This window comes from Pan paniscus, chromosome 7 (genome assembly GCF_029289425.2).
Source record: "Pan paniscus chromosome 7, NHGRI_mPanPan1-v2.0_pri, whole genome shotgun sequence".
Classification (NCBI taxonomy): Eukaryota; Metazoa; Chordata; class Mammalia; order Primates; family Hominidae; genus Pan; species Pan paniscus.
Window position 1 is genome coordinate 137,684,581 of NC_073256.2, and position 24,201 is coordinate 137,708,781.

The 24,201-nt window shown below is 35.8% G+C and overlaps 1 protein-coding gene across 6 annotated transcripts in view; it reads left to right on the forward strand.

Annotated features, from left to right (window-relative positions):
• COL14A1 (collagen type XIV alpha 1 chain) overlaps positions 1 to 24,201 on the forward strand; it is a 245,676-nt gene that overhangs the window by 131,102 nt on the left and 90,373 nt on the right. For 5 of the 6 annotated variants that reach the window (XM_057303085.2, XM_063606883.1, XM_034966539.4 and 2 more), the window contains 6 exons: positions 6,817 to 6,963; positions 10,771 to 10,827; positions 13,974 to 14,113; positions 22,081 to 22,204; positions 22,405 to 22,548; positions 23,902 to 24,066. In XM_057303085.2, coding sequence (XP_057159068.2) covers positions 6,817 to 6,963; positions 10,771 to 10,827; positions 13,974 to 14,113; positions 22,081 to 22,204; positions 22,405 to 22,548; positions 23,902 to 24,066 — 777 coding nt within the window. Of the gene's footprint in view, positions 1 to 6,816; positions 6,964 to 10,770; positions 10,828 to 13,973; positions 14,114 to 21,428; positions 22,205 to 22,404; positions 22,549 to 23,901; positions 24,067 to 24,201 lie in introns of those variants that run through there. The other variant, XM_063606884.1, reaches the window with a different exon arrangement.

Sequence of the window (24,201 nt, forward strand, 5' to 3'; positions counted from 1 at the left end):
GAAGATGAAATCAAATAATAAAAATTACTTAATCAGATTTATAGAAACAATAGAAAAGATACATCTTATTATTTTATGGGATTATAGGAGATGCTAAAGAATCCCAAATGATTTTTTGAAATCTTCCAAACTTGGGAGTAAAATTGTTAAAAATGTAGCCTGTTCTTTCTGGACAAATGATTTTGGTTTCCCCATTTCAGAAAAGCAAAATGACCTAATTATTTCTAGTCCAGATAAGACTGGGTTTAGTAGCCCATATTCCTGACTATAGCTGTATTCAAAATCCATAAATCCCATTTTTGATCCAATCCATAAAGTGGAAAGCGTAGTTTAGGAGAGCACTGAGAGCATTTGGAAATATGTCCCTTGTAAAATAAGAGCTGAGATACATGGAACATACGAGAAGAAATTCCTGCCAATCCCAGCCAAGATATCATCATGATAGACATGTGGCACCACTGCTTCCTTGAATCCCTCTCTATGATGTAAGGATCCTTCCACCCTGACATTGGCTTGACATTTGGGAGTGGTATTAACCTGGAACAAACATTGAGGGATAGAAAGTCAGGATAAGTCACATGGATTTTATGGTTATGTTAAATATGATTTATGGGATGCCAAAAGTAGATAAAGCACAGGCAACAATTTGAGAAACAACTATGAAATCTTGAGTTATGTTTCCTATATTTCTGTAAGTCACGCTTTAATATGGAAGGGTTGGCATTTAGTGTATTTGCTAAGCCTAAGAAAAAATTCTAAGTGTAATAATCACCCTCCCAAACTATCCCACAATTCTTTTATATGATTTATCCTTTTATATGATTTAGGAAATTGAAATGAAGGAATGTGGGTTCCTGTGGATATTTGTTGCCTTTCATAAAAATTTATCACTATATATGTTGACACAACGATGTATAAAAACTGGCTTTATCAATGGAATCAATAAGATTCATAGTTTTTTAAATTAAATGCTTTTAGTTTAGCATATTTGCAAAGCAGCCTTGAGAGTTTTATCAGAGGATATGATTGATTTGTCTGATAATACTGAACTGGTCATCTAAAACCACAATAAGCTCTTTCTGAAGCCAAGATCTTTGCTGGCAAGTAAATGAGTCCACAGTTGCTTTTTATCTTCAAGTTAAGTGAACTTATACTCCCTCAGTATTATTTTCAGGCTGCCAGAAACTTTTTCAGCTGAACCTTTATAGTCTTCATTGAACAAGAACGAACAAAAGTGTTGTTCAACGTACTTCTCATCAACATTTGTTGCTGAGAGATTAGATTTGTGAACAAAATTAGCCACATTTCATTCACACAGTTGTCTTACTGAATATTATTTATCAACTGGACAGCAAAAGATTCTAATTGACAACTGGAAAAGGAATGTTTGATGGAGGAGTGAGTGTGGGGGTGGCAGTAGGAAATGTGTTTAGATAGTTTAACTCATACAAATTAGATCAAGGAATAGTCTTCCTACTTTGGAATGGAGAAGAATTAGGTTGAGTTTCATTATCTTATAGGGGAATGTGGTCACCATTCTGATTCACTGCCTTTAAAGGACTTGTGGTAAGATGCCCATTCTTCCACGGGCAGATGAGTCTCAGACCCTCAAGTGTTTTGACTGTAATATTGGCTACATATGCGGTCTCTGCAGAAATTTCAGTCTTTCCACTCCAGGCAAAGGAGATACTAGGAATAAATGAGACCCAATTTCCCCATGTGTTGGAATGAAGCTTTATCCCAGTTGACCTCTTTCTGAATGCCTCCGTCAAATCCTTACAGTTTGATGGGTAATTTTTTCCAGTTTTTTTTCCATATATTTTTTCATAGCTTGAGCATGTGCATTTTTATTCTGAGATTAAGTCAGTGATGAAGTCTCTACTGTAACCACAACCGCTGGTCAACTTTCTTCTCTGGGCTTCAGCTTCTGTAAAATTATTTCATCTAAGTCTATTAACTGAGGCAATAACTGCAATTTTGCAAGGTTTTTGTGAGTAGAATAGCCACGTTGTATCATTCAGGCTTGTTTATTAATATTCACAGAAATCTAGATAAACTTAAGCCAAAGGGTCAATTTATTGGCTAGTATACTGAGAAGTCCAAAAGTCTCTGGCTTCAGGCACATCTGGACCTAGGTGTTCAATTTCCTAGAGATAAAGTCTTGCTCCTTCTTGTGTTCTGCTCTCCTATGCCTTCATTTTCAACCAGGCTCAGTGAGTCAGATCCAGAATTATATTCTCCCAGCTTCCAGCTTTAACAGTCTTGATGAAAAGAGAGCTTCTCTTTCTCAATAGTTCCAACAGAAGTCCAGGAACTGAGTCATATTGGCCTGGTTTGGGTCACATGCCTCTACATCTGTCATTGAGTGCAAGGGCATGAAATAAACTGACTGTTTGGACCTGGTTGCCTTCCACCCCTGTATCTGGTGGTGGTGGCTGGAGGTGGGGGTGTTATTCAATCCTCCCCAAACCATAAAGACCAAGACTGAGGAGGAATGGATGCAAAGAAAGAGATTTCAGATACAAGACAGGCAAAAGCAACAGATGTCCTTTACCCATGTAAATATTATGACATTTTTATGGCCAAGAAAAACAAAAGATTACCAGAAGGACAAGTTCTTCTCAGGAAAGACTGAAATAAAATCTGCTTTTGACTCAGTCATCCATTTGCCAAATTAAATGATAGGTTTTTGGTTAATTCTAGGACAGCCCAAAGTGAGAGATTTTTGGTTGGCCTTGGGTAATTCAGAGCCCTGTGAGGTCCTCCATTAGTTCTGCAGAAGCTATGGGATTTTATCCCTCTCTCCAGCTGTTTTTGAGTTGCCTTGGCACCTAAGGTTACTTCAAATTCATGCATTTATTAATATATGCCACATAGGCCCAAACATTTTATTCCCACCCTAATCCCCACAACTTGATGAACTTCTTTGTAACCTGCTTAGATAAAGGTTTAGAGGATGCTCCACTTGTCCCTATTTAGGTGCTGAGATGTCAGCTTTGCAGTATTATTTATTGACAAGGATAGAGAATTGCAGCATAGTGGAGAGCCTACCTTACCAAAGACCAGGTCCACAAAAAAACATCATATGGAACAAAACCTATGATCAGAATTAAACTTTCTGAAGCAGTGACATTATGGGGAGTATAATTATTTATATCATAAAATTCTACCAGAGTAGTTTCCTGGATGCTGGATATTCTTTGCTTGTGGAACTCAATAACTACTTGTAGGACATTTTGATAAGTCAAGCTGGTGGCGTTATAATTATAATTATACGTTTATAATCTGGAGAATGGATTTAGTGTTGCTTCCTAAGAATGAGTGCACAAATAAAGACATATTTTTTCCCTGTGTTTCAAAAAAATAAATTAACTTCCTCCTTTTGGCATGAGAGGTTGAGGAAATTAGTCACCATTTGGTCAGTTTGAATGTTTTCCTTAAGGCAAAGCCAATAGGCCTGAATTGCACATGCCAAAAGCAACATGGATACACCCCCATTCATGGAACCCCTCTTTGTTAGTATTGGGAACCAAATTGATACTGTTTGCCATTAATCTTATAGTGCTTGTTCCAGTTTTCCAATGTTTATAGATTTATTATTTTAGCAGTAAGATCTACTTATATTCTGTTTTTAAGGGTCTTTAAAGTCCATGGGTTTCTACATGAAATAGGAAATGTGACAGAAAAGTGCATTTCTAGAATTGACTCCTGGAGAGTCCCCGGAAGGTTTGTGGAGGTAGATCAGTATGATCCATGCATAAAATTCAGGAAATGTTTGTATTACAGGTGGCTCACAGAAGCTTTTAGGAGGCTCTAAGGGATAGCTAAGGGTCAAAAAGAAACAGTTATTGTGGGATTCAGAGCCTGGAAACCATAGACTAAACTTGGACCTAAGCAAAGCGAAACACTGAGTTGACTAAATTTTACTTACTATCAAACCCATTTCACATAATATATAATCTCACAAACACTTTAACAATTTTTAAATGTTATCATTTTTCATAATACAGGAACAAGAAATGATTAAAGTTGACACTATTTACTTTGAACAAATACATTAATAAAAATTCTGTTATAAAGTTCCCTTCTGAAACTGTCTAATATTCACAATATATAAAAATGAATTTAAAATTCTATTTAACAAATAGCTTTAATTCATTTATATTTTTAAAAGTCTATATTTGTCCATAGACAAAATTTAAAATAACATATATCATGTTTATTCTGATATATGCATATTATAATATACATATCTTTGCTTCAATATATGCATATCAAAATATGGATGGCAATTTAACTAGGTTTGATGCTTATAAAATAGACAAAAATTGTGTAAAATTTTTGCATTTTACAGTTGAAAAAGCAACTGGTATGTTTTTATATATTCTAGATTCTGTTTATTCTTCATAAACTCCTCTGCAAATAACATTTTGAAGGAGCGGATAGTTCTTTTTAACCACTAAATGATATGTGTAATATATTTAATCAATGCAGTTTTTAAACACTAGTTTTTCAACCCCTAGAAATAAAGCGTTATGAGGCTTTGATTAAACAAATGCAATTTATGGATAAGATGATCAATCTAGAGGGAAATTTGAATAATTGTTTTTTCATGGTAGCAGTGATTCCTCCTCTTAGTCAGTTGTCCATTGTGGTAAAAACAACAACAATGCTCTGAGCCTACGAGGAAAACACTTGAAACTCTTCAATAATGAAAGCCACCCAAGTAGGCTCTGTGGAGTGATAAAGCATCATCTAATCTCTAGCCATCATGTTTGCACATTTCATATGCACTCAACAGCTCTCAGATGGTTTCGTTTTGGAAAACTATATATTTCATTTACATTTGCTTAGAATATATCAGTGGAAATTAAAGCAACATCCTCTGAAACTGAGCTTTAGAGTTCTGAATTCAGGGGGATGAGCAGAAGTGGGTCAAGGGGTAGAATAATACAGTTAGGTAGAAGGAGTAAGTTTTAGTGTTTGATAGTACAGTAGGGAAATAATAGTTAACAACAACTGTATATTTCAAAATAGCTGAAAAAAAAAGAATTGTAATATTCCCAACACAAAGAAAAGATAAATGTTTGAAGTGATGGATATTCCAATTACCTGATTTGATCATTGTACATTGTATAGAGGTATGAAAATATCACACAAACCCCCAAAATATGTACAACTATTATCTACCAGTTTAAACAATCTCAGTTCTGCTAATTAGAATAAGGACTTGAAGAAGTTATTAACTTTTCTGACCTTTAGTTTCTTCTCTTTAAATTGGGAATAATTATAAATGTTGTAAGAATCAAATGAGATAATACATATGAATTCCTTAGAATATTGCCTGGCACGTGATAAGCACTCATTAAATGTTGGCTATTATTGTCTTTATTGCTGTTGTTATAATTAAATAGCAAGCACAGAACCTGGATATAATAAACCCTCAAGAAATGATGAATATAATTAATCCAGATTCCTCAGTCTCAGGACCTAAGGGCCAGCACTAGTTCTTCCAGGAGATGTACAGCAATTTTTCTATGAATGTGGGAACAAAGAAACGAGCCAATAGTTAGTCAGGTCTCCAGAGTTCTTTGTGCCTCTGTCATGGTGGAGAAAAAGACAGAGAAGGTGCCATATGAATTGGCTGTGTATGACATGTCTCCTTGGTAGATAAAAAAAGAACCAGAAATTGAGACTGAACTCTACAGCATATATGGCCCTATGCTATGTAAGCACCATGTCCTTTTTCCTCAATTAAAGCATTTTCAGAGTGGATGCAGGGCATTTGGAGAGGCCCCTCTGAACTCCCTGGGAATGTCTTTTGCAATTGAAGGAAACCACTGGTATCAGTTAAAAGTCAAGGCTGAGAGGGAGATACTGGGCAGGGTGAGGACTCCTTGGTGGTCCCAGTGCTGCTGCAAGCTCTTGCCTGCAGTTGTGGCAGCTTTGAAGACAACCTGGACCCATGGACCAGGTCTTCTGAGACCCATACCTGTATCTTTAGACCACTGCCTAGAAGGGTGGTCTGTTGGGTGGTAATAAGTTATATGAGGCCAAAAGGAAGTATCTGTTTATGTTATATAACATTGGGCTGTGTTCAGAAAATCATATTGAATAAAAGGGAGTTCAGATTTAAAAAAAATAGGCCAGGCATGGTATCTCATGCCTGTAATCCCAGCACTTTCAGAGGCTGAGGCGGGTGGATCATCTAAGGTCAGGAATTCGAGACCAGCCTGGCCAACATGGTGAAACTGCATCTCTACTAAAAATACACAAATTAGCTGGGCATGGTGGTGCGCGCCTGTAGTTCCAGCTACTCAGGAGGCTGAGGCAGGCGCATTGCTTGAACCCGGGAGTGGAGGTTGCAATGAGCTGAGATCGCACCATTGCACTCCAGCCTAGATGACAGAGTGGGATTCCATCTCAGAAAAAAAACAAAAACAAAAAAACCCCACAAAGATTAAAAAACTAAATAAATGCCCTCACATCTGCACCTGTCCAAAAGATCAGTTAGGACGTGTGCATATAATTACATGCATTAATAGTTCTCCAGTAAGTACAGAGTTGATTTCAGAAGTCTTTTAATAGTAAACTTCATTTTTGGGCATATAAAATGTGATTTTCCATAGAAAAATACCAGTGAATATATTAACTCTTTGGAAGAAGATACAATACTTCAAACAAATATAACTCATTCTGGAGTTATCTGATGTGGGCTACACATGTGAAGTATTTTAGAAGCAAATCATCTGCCAATGGCTGTGTTTCAAAAATTTCATATGTGTGTGTTTTTGTTTTGTTTTGTTTTTATTATAGATAGGCAAAAGCAAGAATCCACTGTGGGTGGAGGGACAACCAGGCATTGCTTCTATGGACTTCAGCCTGATTCTGAATATAAAATCAGTGTTTATACAAAGCTCCAGGAGATTGAAGGACCTAGTGTGAGCATAATGGAAAAAACACGTAAGTCATGTGTGTTCTCTCCTGATCCCTCTCCCCATGAACAAACAGAATTTCAGGCATCCTGTTTCCTTATCCCATTTAGAAAAATATTAGCTATTGCTGTTCAGGAATATACGTAATACAAGTTTTGTTCCTCTTACTCAACCCCAGAATTCATTGCATATGGCCCACTGATGTCATCAATATGGGTTTTTTATTTCCATTCTCCATATATGTTTCACAAGAGACTAGAAGGCCACACGATAGTAAAGCAGTTGAGACAATGACTTACATTGTGATCCAGATCCATAAGGAACATTTGTGGCATGTGAAGTGTGAAATGCAGTTTGAGGACGACTTGGCTCTGACATTAAAACAATGGCATATTACCACAGCCATGAGGATGGGAAGGGAGCCAAGATGTTCCAACTGGATGACCCTAGAGTTACTGCTTGCCTAAGAAGCTCTTGCGCTTTTTCCAAGCTGACTGCAGATGTGATGCACTAAAGGGAAAGGCAAAGTATAAAATTAAAACAAAGCTCTTTTTACATGTTCCAAAGAGCAAGGAGAGTGTCAACTTCTTGAAATGGCTTCTAGTCAAAGATTCTTGACCCTGGCTCCACAAACATTAAAATGGTTTGAAATGCAGTGAATTCTGGGGGACATTTGTGTGCTTAACTCAGTATGTTGAATTTAAACTTGAAATTCCGGGAGGATTTGTGTCTGAATAGGTGTTGGGCAATGGGCTTTCTTGGTGACCCCTCTATCATGTACATGGCATTTAGAAGGGATTACTACCTGTGTATAGCTCTTCCAGCCTCTCTGGCACTTGCAGAGGGAAATCATGCACATGTAACCTTCAAAAAGAGAGGATAAAAGTATAATAAATTAAATCATCTTCTTTTACGTAATACAAAGACTTTATTTCACAACACTTAAATATGCAGTATTTCATATTCCACATGTATTTTTGAGGTATAATTTATATAACATAAAATTTAAGTACCATTTTAAGTGTGCAGTTCAATAATTTTTAGTACATGTAATGAGTTGTATCAGCATCCCTACAATCCAATTTCAGGACGTTTCCATCAACCCAAAGAACCTTTCCTGCTATTTGCAGTCGATCTCCTTTCCCACCCTGAGCCTCAGACAATCTACTTTCTTTTATTATACATTTGCCTTTTCTGGACATTTCACATATCCGTGAAATATATCATATGGAAATATATCATATGTAGTCTTTTGCATCTGGCATCTTTCACTTAGCATATGTTTTTGTGGTTTATCCATGTTGTAGATTGTGTCAGTAGTTTGTTTCTTTTTATTGCTGATTAGAATTCCATCTTATGGATTGTAAATCATATAGTTTTGAAGTTAATAGGAACCTAATAGTACACAAGACTTAGAGTCAAATGGTTTGTTTGAAGATCTTGTTCTGCCCCTTTCTAGCATTATGGCTTTAGGCGATTCAGCATCTCTGAGCTTTTCACTCATCAATAAAATTAAATACCTACTCTCTTGCCTGAAGTGGTGGCAGTAAACAACCAATAAAAGAATACTCATTGAAGAGCTTTTCAACCCATATGTTATCGAGCAAGTACTTTTTGTCATTACCATTATTATTTTCTTAAAAGTCATCAACTAAAGGCTAGACCTCACTATCAGGCATGTTTTCTCCAGCCATACTTTTTTAAGTTTTAAAGTAGTTTTTGAAAAGTCAGAATATCTTGCAACACTAAGTATCTATCTTCATGGTGCCAATCTGCTGGAACCAACTAAATGCTGTCTGTTTAGACAGTGCATGTGCGCTTAAGTTTGCTACCACACCTTAATGTTCACGCTAAGTTCTTTGCGCTTATTCATTGCTCACCTGACCCCTAGAAACATTTGTGTTTAGGACCCCTGATCTACTTTAGCTTCTCCTATCCTTGACCCCGCACTGGTTAACTGCTAACCTAGGGTTAAATCCAATTTGGATAGCTCTGTTTGATGTAAATGTTTTCCTTATGTTGGAGGCATCTGTCTTCTTGTAGCTTCCACCCATTGGTTCTGGTTCAACCTTCTGAAGCAATGCAGGTAAAGACTATTCCCTCTTTATATGACAGCCCCTCACATCCTTGAAGACAGGGACAATCTGTATGCCACATATAGAATATAGACATGTGTCCCCAGTTCATTGTGGTTCTTCTTACCCAAGAGATTCTTTAGCCAGATGTTCTGCCCAATCATATTAATCTGGCTGCCATACTCTCTTACTGATTTCATTCTTGATTTATTGACCAGACTTAGGAGATGCCTTGATTTTCCATGTTAAAGAAGATGCACAATTATTAAGATGACTACTTCCACAAATTTTAAAATTAAAAAAATGGCTTTAGAAACATTTTGTGGGGCTTTTAAGAAAGTTTTGCAATCCTAGTTACAAAAAAAATTTCTCATTTTTTAAATTTTGAGAGTTTTTAGCTTCAAAAATTGCCTTTAAAAATAACAGTGATATATATCCATAATAGTAAAACAGAAATGTATAAAGTGCATTGTCAACCTCCCTCTTTCCTTGTTCTTCCTTTTCAGAAATATTTCCTTTTCACACACACATATATATATACATATTTATGAAAAATAAAAAGCACATATATATAAAATATAAAAGGTATATATATGTGTGTGTGTATGTGTGTGTAAGTTTTATTTTTCACAAATGAGATTATGCCATGGTATTCTGTGACTTGTTTATTTCACAAAATAATCATCTTGAATATTTTTCCATTTAGTAATCTATAGTTACCTCATTCTTTTAATGTTGAATCCTTTTATTTAAATTATTTTATTTTATCGAACCTTAAAGTTGGAAGAGACCTTACAGCTCACCTGTTAGTCTTCCTGACAATGAAGAAACTAAACTCCCCTTTATAAAATTCTTGGCAAATAGTCAGTCTGCCTGAGCTCAAATCCTTCTAGCTATTTGGTGCTTAGTATCGCCTGAGGCTAGACATCCCCTCTGTGAATGGCTGTGTTTAGTGGAGGGTTTTCCTGAGTATTAAACTGGGATAACGGGAAGAATTTTCTTAGTTTTTCTTAAATCTTTAGTGTCAAATAAGAATTAGAAATGAATACGTAATAACATCGTATTTTATGTTTACCTAATGACATCAAAACTTCCTGGTGCTTTGCCACATGAGCTGGAATGAGAATTGATAATCACTACTCTGATCTAACTGTCCCCAGATCCACCAAGCCACACCTCTGCAGAGTATGTGGACTTCTCATCCCACATAATCCAGGCCCAAACACACTTTAGCCTGCCAATGTTTACATTTGGTCCTCAAAACCAAAAGACATTTCCAGATGCAGTCTGAGCAGAGCAGAATGAATCAGAGTCCACTGGTGACCGATATCCTGGGGGATGCAGGATGGAAAGGGAAAAGTGCTATTGAGCAAGGATTGATGGTCAATCCTTAGGCAGAATGGAAATGAAGTTTATTGTGTGTGTGAAAGCAACAAGAGACGAACTTTCAAATGGGTTGGCAGGATTCCTGCCTTAAATCAACATTAGAACCACTTTGTAGTTGACAGTTTGATTTCATTGACTCCTGCTGGGTAAACTGAATGGTGGCAAAATGGCATTTCAAGCCTTCAGTCTGAGGATGAGATGATGGATGGAGTCAGTTTTCACAGGCTGCAGCTAATTTATAGTACTCATTAAATTCTCAGAGAAGACAGTTGTCAAAATCATTGACTCCCCTGAATATTTATTACTCCATGACCTTCCGCTCTTCCCCACAGATGAGATGGTGAACTGATGTCCTTTCTCCCTTTCCTTTACAGAATCACTTCCTACACGACCACCAACTTTTCCTCCAACCATTCCACCAGCAAAAGAAGGTAAAAGAATAATAGAATAATTATCTGATTCTAGGTTTAGGATTTGTGTTGGTTTTGTTTGCCTGTTCATTTCAAACCAGGATATTAATAAAGTATATTTATTGTGCTACCTAATTTTCTCCTTAATACAAATGCTTATCAACCATGATGGGCTTGAATGATATCCATTTAATATCAATTCTGCACACAAAGAGTGGATTTACTAACAGAATTGCTTAATACTATTTTTTTTGAAATATCAGAGCAGTTAACATTCATTAAGGAAACATAGTTACATAATTTGTAAGTGAAAATCCAGTTTGTAGTTCCTCAGATACAGTAATAGTTTCCCAGCCTACCTCTGAAGTATCTCTTTTAGTCGTTTTTTCTTTCCTCATCACAACAGTTCCTCATCACCTTTTACCTAAGCCATTAAGGTAACTTTAAAAAGGCCCTCAACAAAGTAGTGATCATTATTTTTTATTTCAATAATGAACATTTATTAATCCTATTTATTCTCAAGGCTCTTATGGTAGGCATGGGAAATACAATAATAATACATGATTGCTGCTCTCTGCTTATTTTTAGTATTAAAGAGAAATAGGTGCTTGCCTAGATAAATACCAGTCAAGTTTATGAGTTATAAAATAGCAGTTGTATTATGGTAGCCCAGAAGTGGTAATGGTTAATACTGCTGCAGATTAATGACTCATAAGGAAGAGGCATTTGATCTACATTTTGAAGAATGAGTTTGAGAGACAGGTATTGGGATGAATAGCACTCGGTGTCAAGAGTGATCCAACTGCTTAATGGATTTAGTGAACCATAAATGCTTTAGTGTGGCAAGAAAGAGAAAAGAATGACGGTAGAGTTATGGAGTGGTTAATGTGACAAAATTAGGAATTTGGGCTTTATCCTGTGGGAAATGGCATGTTGTGAGAATTTGTAAGAAGGAAGGGCGATCTGATGAAATCTATGTTTAAGAATGATAACTTTGGTGAAATAGGGAGGATGGACTAGAAGAATGAGAGGAGAAAGTAGAACACGTTAGAAGGTTGTATTGGAAGAGCTCTTCCATTCACAATGCATCTTAAAGTGCCTGTTATATACCAGGGAAACAATAAAAAATAAGTTGTTGAGAGCTTAAAGCCAGTAGATTCAAATGCTGCAGAGAGTAGAAGAAACAAATAAACAGAGGCAATTAAGAACTCTAATAAAGCTCAACATTCAGCCTAGGATGGCATGCAGAGTCTTCACAAATCAATCTACTTTGCAGTATTATTTCCCAGAATACATTATATAATAGCAAAATTGTACAACTCAGGGCTCCCCATACATGTCTTACGCTGTATCTTTGAAAGCTATTCACTCTACCTGGAATGCCAAATTCTTTCTTCTTCCAGCTTCATATCTAGCCTTCTTTAGTCTCAACATCTGTGGTTATTCTCACCATTGGAACTAGAAACAGAATCCTAATTGATAAATTTACTAATTAGGCACTTCTGATGCAGATATTACAGAATGCTCTGTAATATCTGCATCAGATCAGAGTATTTTTATTTATAGCTGAGTATGGATATTATTCCATAAACATTCATGAATGCTTATAGAAGACTTATGTGATCTGGAAGGGTCTGTGGGGTTAAGGATTGACAAAGTAGAAACATGGGTTCTGAGATTTTCATCATGATGGTTTAGATGGTGCTTTTGCAACTTGAATGCACTGTGTATTTTAGGCTTTGTTTGTCCTGGGTATATTTAATTTAAAAGCCAATAAATTTGTATTATTAAAGTAATACTAAATATTTATTAAACGAACATTAAAACGTAGAAAAAACTTAAAAGAAAAGCATTAAAAACACAGCTTTCTACCCCAGAGGTAACTCCTTCATGTATGTGGATATATTTTCTTTCTTTGATTTACTAACTATTCATTTTGAGTGTATTTTTTAATAGAATTTGCTCTCATTTTGAAAGTGAACCCTAATTTTCATTTTTATCTTTCCATGGAAACAGAGAACCTGTTTATAAACTCATAATTAGCAGATCTTGTTATTCCTTTCAGCTTTAAGTTCAAACCACAAATTTGTAAAATTTTATAAATCGCAGAACTCAACCTTATCAGATCCTTACTGCCCCTAAAGTATTAGCTCACTTGGAGATGGTTTATTTTATATTATAAATAGCTTTAAGGGAATGAAGTTGTACTTCATAAAATAAAAACTAAGTGAGGTTTTTCTTAAAGAAAGGAGAAAGGCACATTATCTCATAGAATATTTATGTGCAATTGGCCTAAGATTAAAAGATTCAGACTATTGAAGAGCAAATTGTTTGCTTCATCATAAAACAGATTCAACTGCAATGATTGGCCCTAATGAAGAGGAGGAGAGGCACAGATAATCTGAAATAGCACACGATACCAAAAAAGAACTTTTAAAAAATGTTCTCAGTAGAGTAGGTTTTTATTGGTGTAGTTTGCTTTGTTTAATTCTTTTTGCTTGTTTGATTGCTTTGTTGATATCTGTAATACCTACTGATAATACTTTCCCTTGGCTAGCATTAGTGTACATTTCTTGACATATATCAGTGGGCCATAGAAGGACAGAGACAAAAATTTGTTTTAACCAAGATTAGAATTTGTTTGCTTAGGGCCTCAGCCCAAGTGAATATCAAATTACAATTAGATTAATCTGGTTCCATTTTATCACATGCTTTTCTGCTGAAATTGAATCTCTCTGATATTAACTTACTAATTCAATAAGAAAAGGACAGGGTGCACAGAGTGATAGTATGTCCTTTTTTCCAATCAGTTGGCACTAGACAGTGTTTGCTGATACTTTGATCTGTGAATCCCTGTAGTCCCATCTTTTCCTAGTCCTTCATTTTCATTCTTTTGGGCTGCGGTTGGTGGACAGTTTTTTCTTTCTCTATTTCCACACGGATAATAGAAGCTTCTTAGTCATGAATAAGAACCTTGAGTATAAAAGAGTAATTACAGCAAAGAAGCATAGTGAGCAGGAGTTTGGAATATGAACATTAAGAAGTTTATATCTTTCCTTTGAAAAAGAGCTTCACTTAGCAGAGGGCAACCATTATTTGTCTTATTGGTTTAATAACTACTAACTTTTCCCCTTATCTCTGACTCAAAATTCATTGTTGGTCTTCAGTATGTAAGGCGGCCAAGGCTGACCTGGTATTTATGGTGGATGGATCCTGGAGCATTGGAGATGAAAATTTCAATAAGATCATCAGCTTTCTATACAGCACTGTTGGAGCCCTGAACAAGATTGGCACAGATGGAACCCAAGTAAGGCTAATAAATAATTAATTCATTCTATGTATTTAGAAATTATTTCTCCAGCTCTTATTACAGCTACTTGTCAGGGACTATAGGTCAAGAACTGTAATGATTGGGTTCAACCTTAAATGAAAGGATAGACAGGTATGTGTTTGGAAGCAGCTTGTTGATGCCTGGCGAAGCTCCAGAGGATGCTTATCCTTAAAAGGTGTTGAGTTCGGCAAACTAAAACAAGGTAGAAAGTCCATTCAGGGTGTTCTTTTTACATACTAGGGTAGAATGTCTCCTTTAATGATACATACAATATTTTCCCTGCCCTTAAGCACTTTAAAATCTTGAAAGGAAAAGGTTAAGGTCACACCTTACTATAGATCATGTGGAACATGAAACTAACTCATTCATTTAAAAAATATGTATCAAGGATTTATTATGGCCATGTACTATACTGTCATAATGAATGTCAATCAATGTCTCTAATTTTGTGGGGCTCATATTCTTAAAAGTAAGGACAGAAGACATACCAGTCAGAATGGCTATTATTAAAAAGGCAAAAAATAACAGATGCTGGCAAGATTGTGGAGAAAAGGGAACACTTACACATCGTTGGCAGAAACGTAAATTAATTCAGCCATTAGATAAAGCACTTTGACAGTTTCTCAAAGAACTTAAAACAGAATTCCCAAACCCAGAAATCCCCCTGTTGGATATATACCCAGAGGAATATAAATCATTCTACTGTAAAGACACATGCATGCACATGTATGTTCATTGCGGCAGTATTCACAATAGCAGACATGATATCAACCTAAATGCCCATCAATAGTAGACTGGATAAAGAAAATGTGGTACATATACATCATGGAATATTATGCAACAATAAAAAAGAATGAGCTCATGTCCTTTGCAGCAACATGGATGAAGCTAGAGGCCATTATCCTAAGCAAACTAATGCATAAACAGAAAACCAAATACTGCATGTACCCACTTATAAGTGGGAGCTAAACATCGAGTACATATAGACACAAAGAAGGGAAGAGCAAACACCAGGGCCTACTTGTGGGTGGAGGGTAGGAGGATAGTGAGGATCGAAAAACTACCTGTCAGGTAACATGCTGAATATCTGGATGATAAAATAATCTGTGCATCATATCCCATGACTTGCAATTTATCTCTCTAACAAACCTGCACATGTACCCCTAAACCTAAAAGAAAAGTTAAAAAAAAAAACAAGAGAAAAGGGACAGAGACAGATATAAACAGGCAAGCAAATAGATTCACAAGGTAGGGATGTAAGCTATGAAAACAGAGTGATGTGATTTAAAGATGTCAGGGGATTACTCTAAATTGTGTGTGACAGTTATTTTAAATTGTATGGTAAGCAAAGACCTCTTTGAGGAGGTGCCTTTTGAACTGAGATGTGAATGATACAGACTTGAAGATCTGAGAATAGAATTTCCAGACAGAGAAAATGATAAGTACAGAGGACCCAAGGTGAGAATGAGTTTTGAAACTTCATACACCAAAACTTGTGGCTAGAATATAGTAGGTGAGAGTGTGAGGATAGAACAAGTGGAAGAAGCAGGCAAAAGCCAGATCATCTTGAGTCTTGTGGACCATCAAAGGAGTTGAGTATTATCATAAATGCAACTGGAAGTCACTGGAAGGTTTTAAGGAGAGCCAAGATCTGATATGTTTCAGAAAAAAAGATTACCCCAACTGCTTTGTGGCATGTGAATTACTAATAAGAATAAGAGTGCAAGCAGATAGACCAGTCAGGAAGATGCTCTCATGGTCCAGCAGAGTGATCATGGTGGCCTGGACTAGGGTGGTAGCAATGAGGTACACTGAAACAAATGGATTTGGAATATATTGTGAAAGAATGGCTAAGAAAATGTGGGCACAAGAAGTACCGTAAGAGGATAATGGATATTTTGCAGAAACCTTACAAGACAGGAGAGATTAGAGTCCTATTTTTAGCCTCCTTAAACAAAATAACTGTCAGCCAAGAATTCTGAATCCAGCAAAACTAAGTTTTATAAATGGAGGAAAAATAAAGTCATTTTCAGGCAAACAAATGGTGAGAGAATTTGTCACTACCAGACCAGCCCTATAAGAAATGTTAAAAGAAGTTCTAAATTTGGAAACAAAAGGTTGATATACATCAGAATATAACCTCTTGAAAGCATAAAACTCATAGGGCCTATAAAACAATAACACAATGAAGAAAACAAAGTACTTAGGTAACAACATGGTGACTGGAACTGTACCTCACATCTCAATATTGATGTTGAATGTAAATAGCCTAAGTGCTCCACTTAAAAGATGCAGATTAGAAGAATGGATACAAAATCACAAACCAAATATCTGCTATCTTTAAGAGACTCACCTAACATGTAAGGATTTGTATAAACTCAAAGTAAAGGGGTAAAAGAAGATATTCCATGCAAATGGAAACCCAAAGCAAGCAGGAGTAGCAATTCTTATGTCAGATAAAACAGACTTTAAAGCAACAATAGTAGAAAAAAAAGACAAAGAAAGTCATTATATAATGATAAAAGGATTGATCCAACAAGAAGATATTACAATCCTACATTTATATGGACTTAACTCTGGAGCTTCCGGATTCAGAAAACAATTACTGCTAGACCTAAGAAGTAAGACAACAACACAGTAATAGTGGGGAACATTAACACTCCACTAGCAGCACTAGACAGATAATCAAGACAGAGAATCAACAAAGAAGCAATGGTCTCAAACTACACTCTAGAACAAATGGACCTAACATGTATTTACAGAAGATTCTATACAAGAACTGCAGAATATACATTCTTCACATCAGCATATGGAACATTTTCCAGGCTAGACCATGATAGGCCACAAAACAAGTCTCAATAAATTTTTAAAAATCAACGTCATATCAGGCATCTTCTCAGACCACAATGGAATAAAACTAGAAATCAACTCCAAAAGGAATCCTCAAAAGTATACAAATACATGGAAATTAAACCATTTGCTCCTGAATGATTTTTGGGTTAATAATAAAATCAAGAAGGAAATTTAAAAATTATTTGGAATGAAAGATAATACTTACACAAGTTGTCAAAACCTCTGACATACAGTAAAAGCAGTTCTAAGAGGAAAATATATAGCACTCAATGCCTACATCAAAAAGTCTGAAAAAGCACAAATTGGCAACCTAATGTCACACCTCAAGGAACTAGTGAAACAAGAACAAACCAAACCCAAAGCTAGCAGAAGAAAAGAAATAACAAAAATCAGAGCAGAACTAAATGAAATTGAAACAAAAAGCAATAAAAAACATCAATGAAACAAAAAATTGGTTCTTTGAAAAGATAAACAAAATTGATAGACCATTAGCTGGTTTAACCAAGAAAAAAGAGAGAAGGTTCAAATAGTCTCAATTAGAAATGAAAATAGAGACATTACAACCAACACCACAGAAATGCAAAAGATTATTCAAGACTATTATGAACACCTCTATACATAGAAACTACAAAATCTGAAGGAAATGGATAAATTCCTGGAAACAACAACCCCCCTAGATTAAATCAAGAATAAGCCCTGAGCAGACCAACAACAGGCAGTGAGATTGCATCAGTAATTTTAAAACAATTTTCCAAAAAAAAAAAGGCCCAGGGCCAGATGGATTCACAGATGAATACTACCAGACATTCAAAGAAGAATTGGTACCAATTGTATGGAAACTATTAGGTTGGTGCAAACCACAACTACTTTTGCACCAACCTAATATTCTAAAAGATTAGAAGGGGAATTCTCCCTAAATCATTTTGTGAAGCCAGTATTACCTGATACAAAAACCGGTAGAGGACATAATGAAAAAGAAAATTACATGCCAACATCCCTTGTGAACATAGATGCAAAAATAATCAACAAAATACTAGCTAAACAAATCCAACAACACATCAAGAAGATAATACGCTGTGATCAGGTGGATGTCATCCCAGGGACACAGAGAGGGCTTAACATACACAAGTCAATAAATGTGATACATCACATAAACAGAATTAATAACAAAAACCATATGTTCATCTCATAGATGCAGAAAGTATTCAATAAAATCCAGCATCCCTTTATGATAAATACTTTCAACAAATTGGGAATAGAAGGGACATACCTCAAAATAATAAATGCTATATATAGCAACCTCACAGCCAAAATCATACTGAATGGAAAAAAGTTGATAGCATTCCTTCTGAGAACTGGAACAAGACAAAGATACTCATTTTCACCGCTTCTATTCAAGATAGTACTGGAAGTCCTAGCCAGAGCAATCAGGCAAGAGAAAATAATAAAGGGCATCCAAACTGGAAAAGAAGAAGCTAAACTATTACTGTGTGCCAATGATATGATCATATACCTAGAGAACTTAAAGACTTCTCCAAAAGACTCCTAGATTTGATAAACAAATTCAGTAAACTCTTAGGTTACAAATCAATGTGTACAAATCAGTAGCACTGCTATACACCAATGATCAATTCTGAGATAAGAGATAAGGCCTGAGGATCAAATCAAGAACATAATCACTTTTACAATAGCTGCAAAAAAAATAGACATACCTAGGCATATATTATACTTAACTAAAGAGATGGAAATTCTCTTCAACAAGAATCACAAAACACTGCTAAGAGAAATCAGAGATGACACAAACAAATGGAAGCATCCCATGCTCATGGATTGAAATAATTCTTATGAAAATGATCATATTTCCCAAAGCAATCTACAGATTCAATGCAATTCCTATACAAATATCAACATCGTTTTTCACAGAATTAGAAAAAACAATCCTGAAATTCATATGGAACCCAAAAAGAGCCCAAATAGCCAAAGCACTCCTAAACAAAAAGAAAAAAATCTGGAGGCATCACATTACCTGACTTCAAAGTATACTACAAGACCATAGTTACTAAAACAGTATGGTACTGATATAAAAGTAAGCACATAAACTAATGGAACAGAAGAGAGAACCCAGAAATAAAGTCAAATACATGCAACCAACTGATCTTGGACAAAACATTCAAAAACATAAATTGGGGAAATGACACCCTATTTAATAAATGGCACTGGGAAAACTGGATAGCCACATGTAGAATGAAACTGGATCCCTACCTGTCACCTTATACAAAAATCAACTCAAGATGGATCAAAGCCTTAAATCTAAGACCTGAAATGATAAATATTCTAGGAGATAACCTGCGAAAAACTCTTCTGGACATTGACCTGGCAAGGAATTTATGACTAAGACTCCAAAAGCAAATTCAACAAAAACAAAAATAAATAAATGGTACCTAATTAAACTAAAAACCTTCTGAACAGCTAAAGAAATAATCATCAGAGTAAACAGAAAACACAAGAATGGGAGAAAATATTTGCAAACTATGCATCTGACAAAGAACTAATATCCAGAATCTACAAGAAACACACACAAATCAGCAAGAAAAAAACAAATATCTCATCAAAAAATGGGAAAATGGCATGAATAAACATTTCTCAGAAGAAGATACACAAATGGCCCACAAACATATGGAAAAATGCTCAACATCACTAATCATCATGGAAATGCAGATTAAAACCACAATGAGATACCTCCTTGCCCCTGTAAGAATGGCCATTATTATAAGTCAAAAAACAATAGATGTCGGTGTGGATGTGGTGAAAAGGAAATATTTATACACTGCTGGTGGGCATGTAATTTAGTATAACCTCTATGGAAAACAGTGTGGAGATTTCTTAAAGAACTAAAAGTAGATTTACCTTTGGTTCCAGCAATCCCAGTACTGGCTATCTACCCAAAGGAAAAGAAGTCATTATGTCAAAAGACACCAGTAAACATATGTTTATTTTAGCACGATTCACAAATGCAAAGATATAGAACCAACTTCAGTGCCTGTCATCCAATGAGTAAAGAAAATGTTATATATATATGTAAAAAAATATATTATATATATATTTTACACAAACACACACCATGGAATACTACTCAGCCATAAAAAAGAACAAAGTAATGTACTTTGCAGCAGCTTGAATGGAGGCCATTATTCTAAGTGAAGTAATTCAGGAATGGAAAATCAAATACCGTATGTTCTCACTTTTAAGCGAGAGCTAAGCTGTAGCTACACAAAGGAACACAGGGTGGTATAATGGACTTGGAGACTCAGAGTGGGGAGGGTGGAAGGTGGATGAAGGATAAAAAACTACATACTGGATAGAATGTACACTACTTGGGTGATGGGTGCACTAAAATCTCAAACCTCGCCACTACACAATTCAACCATGTAACCAAATACCCTTGTACCCCAAAAGTATTGTAAATAAAAATAGGTTCCCCACCCTCTGTCCAAGTGTTCTCATTGTTCAATTCACACCTATGAGTGAGAACATGCGGTGTCTGGTTTTCTGTCCTTGCGATAGTTTGCTCAGAATGCTGGTTTCCAGTTTCATCCATGTCCCTACAAAGGACATGAACTCATCCTTTTTTATGGCTGCATGGTGGGGGTAAGGGGGAGGGATAGCATTAGGAGATATACCTAATGTAAATGACGAGTTAATGGGTGCAGCACACCAACATGGCACATGTATACATATGTAACAAACCTGCACATTGTGCACAGGTACCCTAGAACTTAAAGTATAATAATAAAAAAAAAGAAAATAAAAATAGTTTATTAAAAAAGAGGAGAATAGATAACATGCTGAGGCATGTCAGAAAGAAGCAAGTTTCCTTTGAATTGCAGGAGACTTTATAAAAATGGTGACATGTCCAGTAGACTGATAAACTGGCAGCAGCTTAAGGCCCATTTAAACAAAGCACTCGAAAGATGCTATCTTTACTTATTAAATCATAATTCTGAAAAACAAATAAAAAACAATTAAAAATGATCCAAAAGTTCCACAGGAATAAAACCCAGTTGTAAGAAGTGAAGCCAGAAAGCTTTGTATAGTAGTGGTTAAGAACATACATTTTGACATAGAATAGACCTAACTTCAACTGTTGACTCTGCCAGTGACCACTCTTGTGATGTGCAAGTAACTTGTCTTTTGCAGCTCAGTTTCCTCAAGTGTAAAGTGAGTAGAATAGTAGTAATTACTTCATAGGTTTGCTTCATAAGGAAGTCTTTGTAAAGAGTCTAACTCTGATTTTCGGACATTTGTCAAGTTACCAAGCTTAGGCTGCCATTTTTAAACTGTCAAATGAGGTGGCAAAAATCCTACAAGCTTGAAAGATTTTTTAAAAACTACTTTCTGAAAGTACTGAGAGACACATGCACTCCTGTGTTCATTGCAGCACTATTCACAGTAACAAACATGGAATGCCCATCAATGGCGGACTGCGTAAAGAAAATGTGGTGAACATACAGCAAGAAATACTATGCAGCCATAAAAAAGAACAAAATCATGTTCTTTGCAGCAACACGGGTGCCTCTGGAAGCCATTATCTTGTGCAAATTAACACAGAAACATGAAACCAAATACTGCATGCTCTCACTTAGAAGTGGGAGCTAAACATCGAGTACACATGGACGTAAAGACGGGAACAATAGACACTAGGGAAAGATGGGAGCAATAGACACTAGGGGCTACTAGTAAGGGGAGAATAGAAGGAGGCTGAAGGTTGAAAAACTGCCTATTGGGTACTATGCTCACTACCTGGGGGGCAGAATCATTTGTACACCACGTCTCAGTGACATGCCGTTTACCCATGTAACAAACCTACACAATGTACCCTCTGAATCTAAAATAAAATTTTTAAAAAAGAAAAGATGTACTTAATTTGTCTTCAAATTTGGTATGTAACTTGTATGAAAGAAATTTTAATCCAAGAAGATTTTGTAATGAGATAATGAAGAAATTAAAACTACAGGTGATACTGTGCTGTTGCTCTCTGACCCAGTGGAAGTTTACATATGTGTGAAAATGAATACACCTTCTCTCTCCAGGTTGCAATGGTTCAGTTCACTGATGATCCCAGAACAGAATTTAAACTAAATGCTTACAAAACCAAAGAGACTCTTCTTGATGCAATTAAACACATTTCATACAAAGGAGGAAATACAAAAACAGGTATGACCAAAAGAAGCCCAGCTAAGGCTCAAAGTAATTCATTATTAGTAACTACTGAAATGACCTTTTATTTTAAGGCATAGTAATTTTTTAAAGATTATTTTTTTCATTAATTTAAGAACTTTGTTCCCACCCTTTCTTCTCCAGAAAAACAAAAATGGGAGGGAGTGAAATCAAACTGTTGCCTTTCTTTTTTTCAGGAAAAGCAATTAAGTATGTTCGAGATACCTTGTTCACTGCAGAGTCAGGTACAAGAAGGGGCATCCCAAAGGTTATCGTGGTTATAACTGATGGAAGATCACAAGATGATGTGAACAAAATCTCCAGGGAGATGCAATTAGATGGTAAGATATATGAACAATAGTGGCTACCAAATATGATGTTAGAATTGTTATTTTCTACATACAAATTTATAGGCTATATCAGCATTACTTAAATGTTTTAAAATATTTCTTCATATTAACTAGACAGTGTAATTTTTAAAATACTTTCTGGTATACAAATCTGTAATTGTACTGCTTTGTTAGAGAAAATAGGTTATTTTCTCTAACACTTTTGTTACATACAGGATGCCCTTTATATGGAACTCTAGCAATTAAGTACTGTAAGAAAAGGACCAGGGAAAGAATCTTATTACAGAAACTCCTCAGCCTCTTAATCATACCCAAATGCCCATCAATGATAGACTGGATAAAGAAAATGTGACACATATAAGCCATGGAATACTATGCAGCCATAAAAAAGAATGAGTTCATGTCCTTTGCAGGGAAATGGATGAAGCTGGAAACCATCATCCTCAGCAAACTAACACAGGAACAGAAAACTAAACACCACATGTTCTCACTCATAAGTGGGAGCTGAACAATGAGAACACATGGACACAGGGAGGGGAACATCACACACGGGGGCCTGTCGGGGGTGGGGGGCAAGGGAGGGAGAGCATTAAGACAAATACCTAATGCATGCAGGGCTTAAAACCTAGATGACAGGTTGATAGGTACAGTAAACCACCATGGCACACGTATACCTATGTAAAAAACCTGCATCTTCAGCATGTGTATCCCAGAATTTAAAGTAAAATTTTGTAAAAAAGAAGAAATATTGATTGAATATATATATATATGGACCAGGGAAGGAACCTTATTACAGAAATTCCTCAGCCTCTTAATCTGTAAAATAGAGATTCTCACAGGACTGCTGTGAAGATTAAATTACATAAGTTATGGCAAATAGTAGTTCTATTTACTTGCCAAGCATTGAATGGTGGCCCACCTTAGGTTGCTAGGCCTATTAATGTCTCAGCTTCTACTTCTGAAAAAAAAAAAAAAAACCTGAGATAAGCTCAGTGTCTCTGTTTCAAGTATATTTCATACCATAAATGTTAAAAGTAACTTTTAAAAATGTGCAACCATAGAGATATTACTCAAATGCAAACTACTTCGTCTCAGGCACAATTTGGGGCCTTGGTCTTCTTGGGTTTCTTTAAAATGGAAAATCTCTTTAGGGGATGATGGAATCGTTATCACATAATGAAATATATACATGCAGAACTCTGATGAACTGTAAAGAATGAATTATCCACCCCCATGGGCCTTCCTAAATAAACATATTTTAAACAGTTGGATGTGTCTTATATTACATTATTTGTGTTTTGTACAATTTAAAGTAATCGGAAATCTGTTCTCTGTCTGCCACAGGCTATAGCATTTTTGCAATTGGTGTGGCCGATGCAGATTACTCGGAGTTGGTTAGCATTGGCAGTAAGCCCAGCGCACGCCATGTCTTCTTTGTGGATGACTTTGACGCCTTTAAGAAAATCGAAGATGAGTTAATTACTTTTGTCTGCGAAACCGCATCAGCAAGTTAGTTCTTTGGAATTTGTACTTACTCATGTTGCTTAACAGCTGAAATATTTGACACTGGTTAAATAATGAGTCCCATCTAGATCTGAGAAAAGAATATTGACTTCCAGTACTGCTTGTTATATAGACATTAAG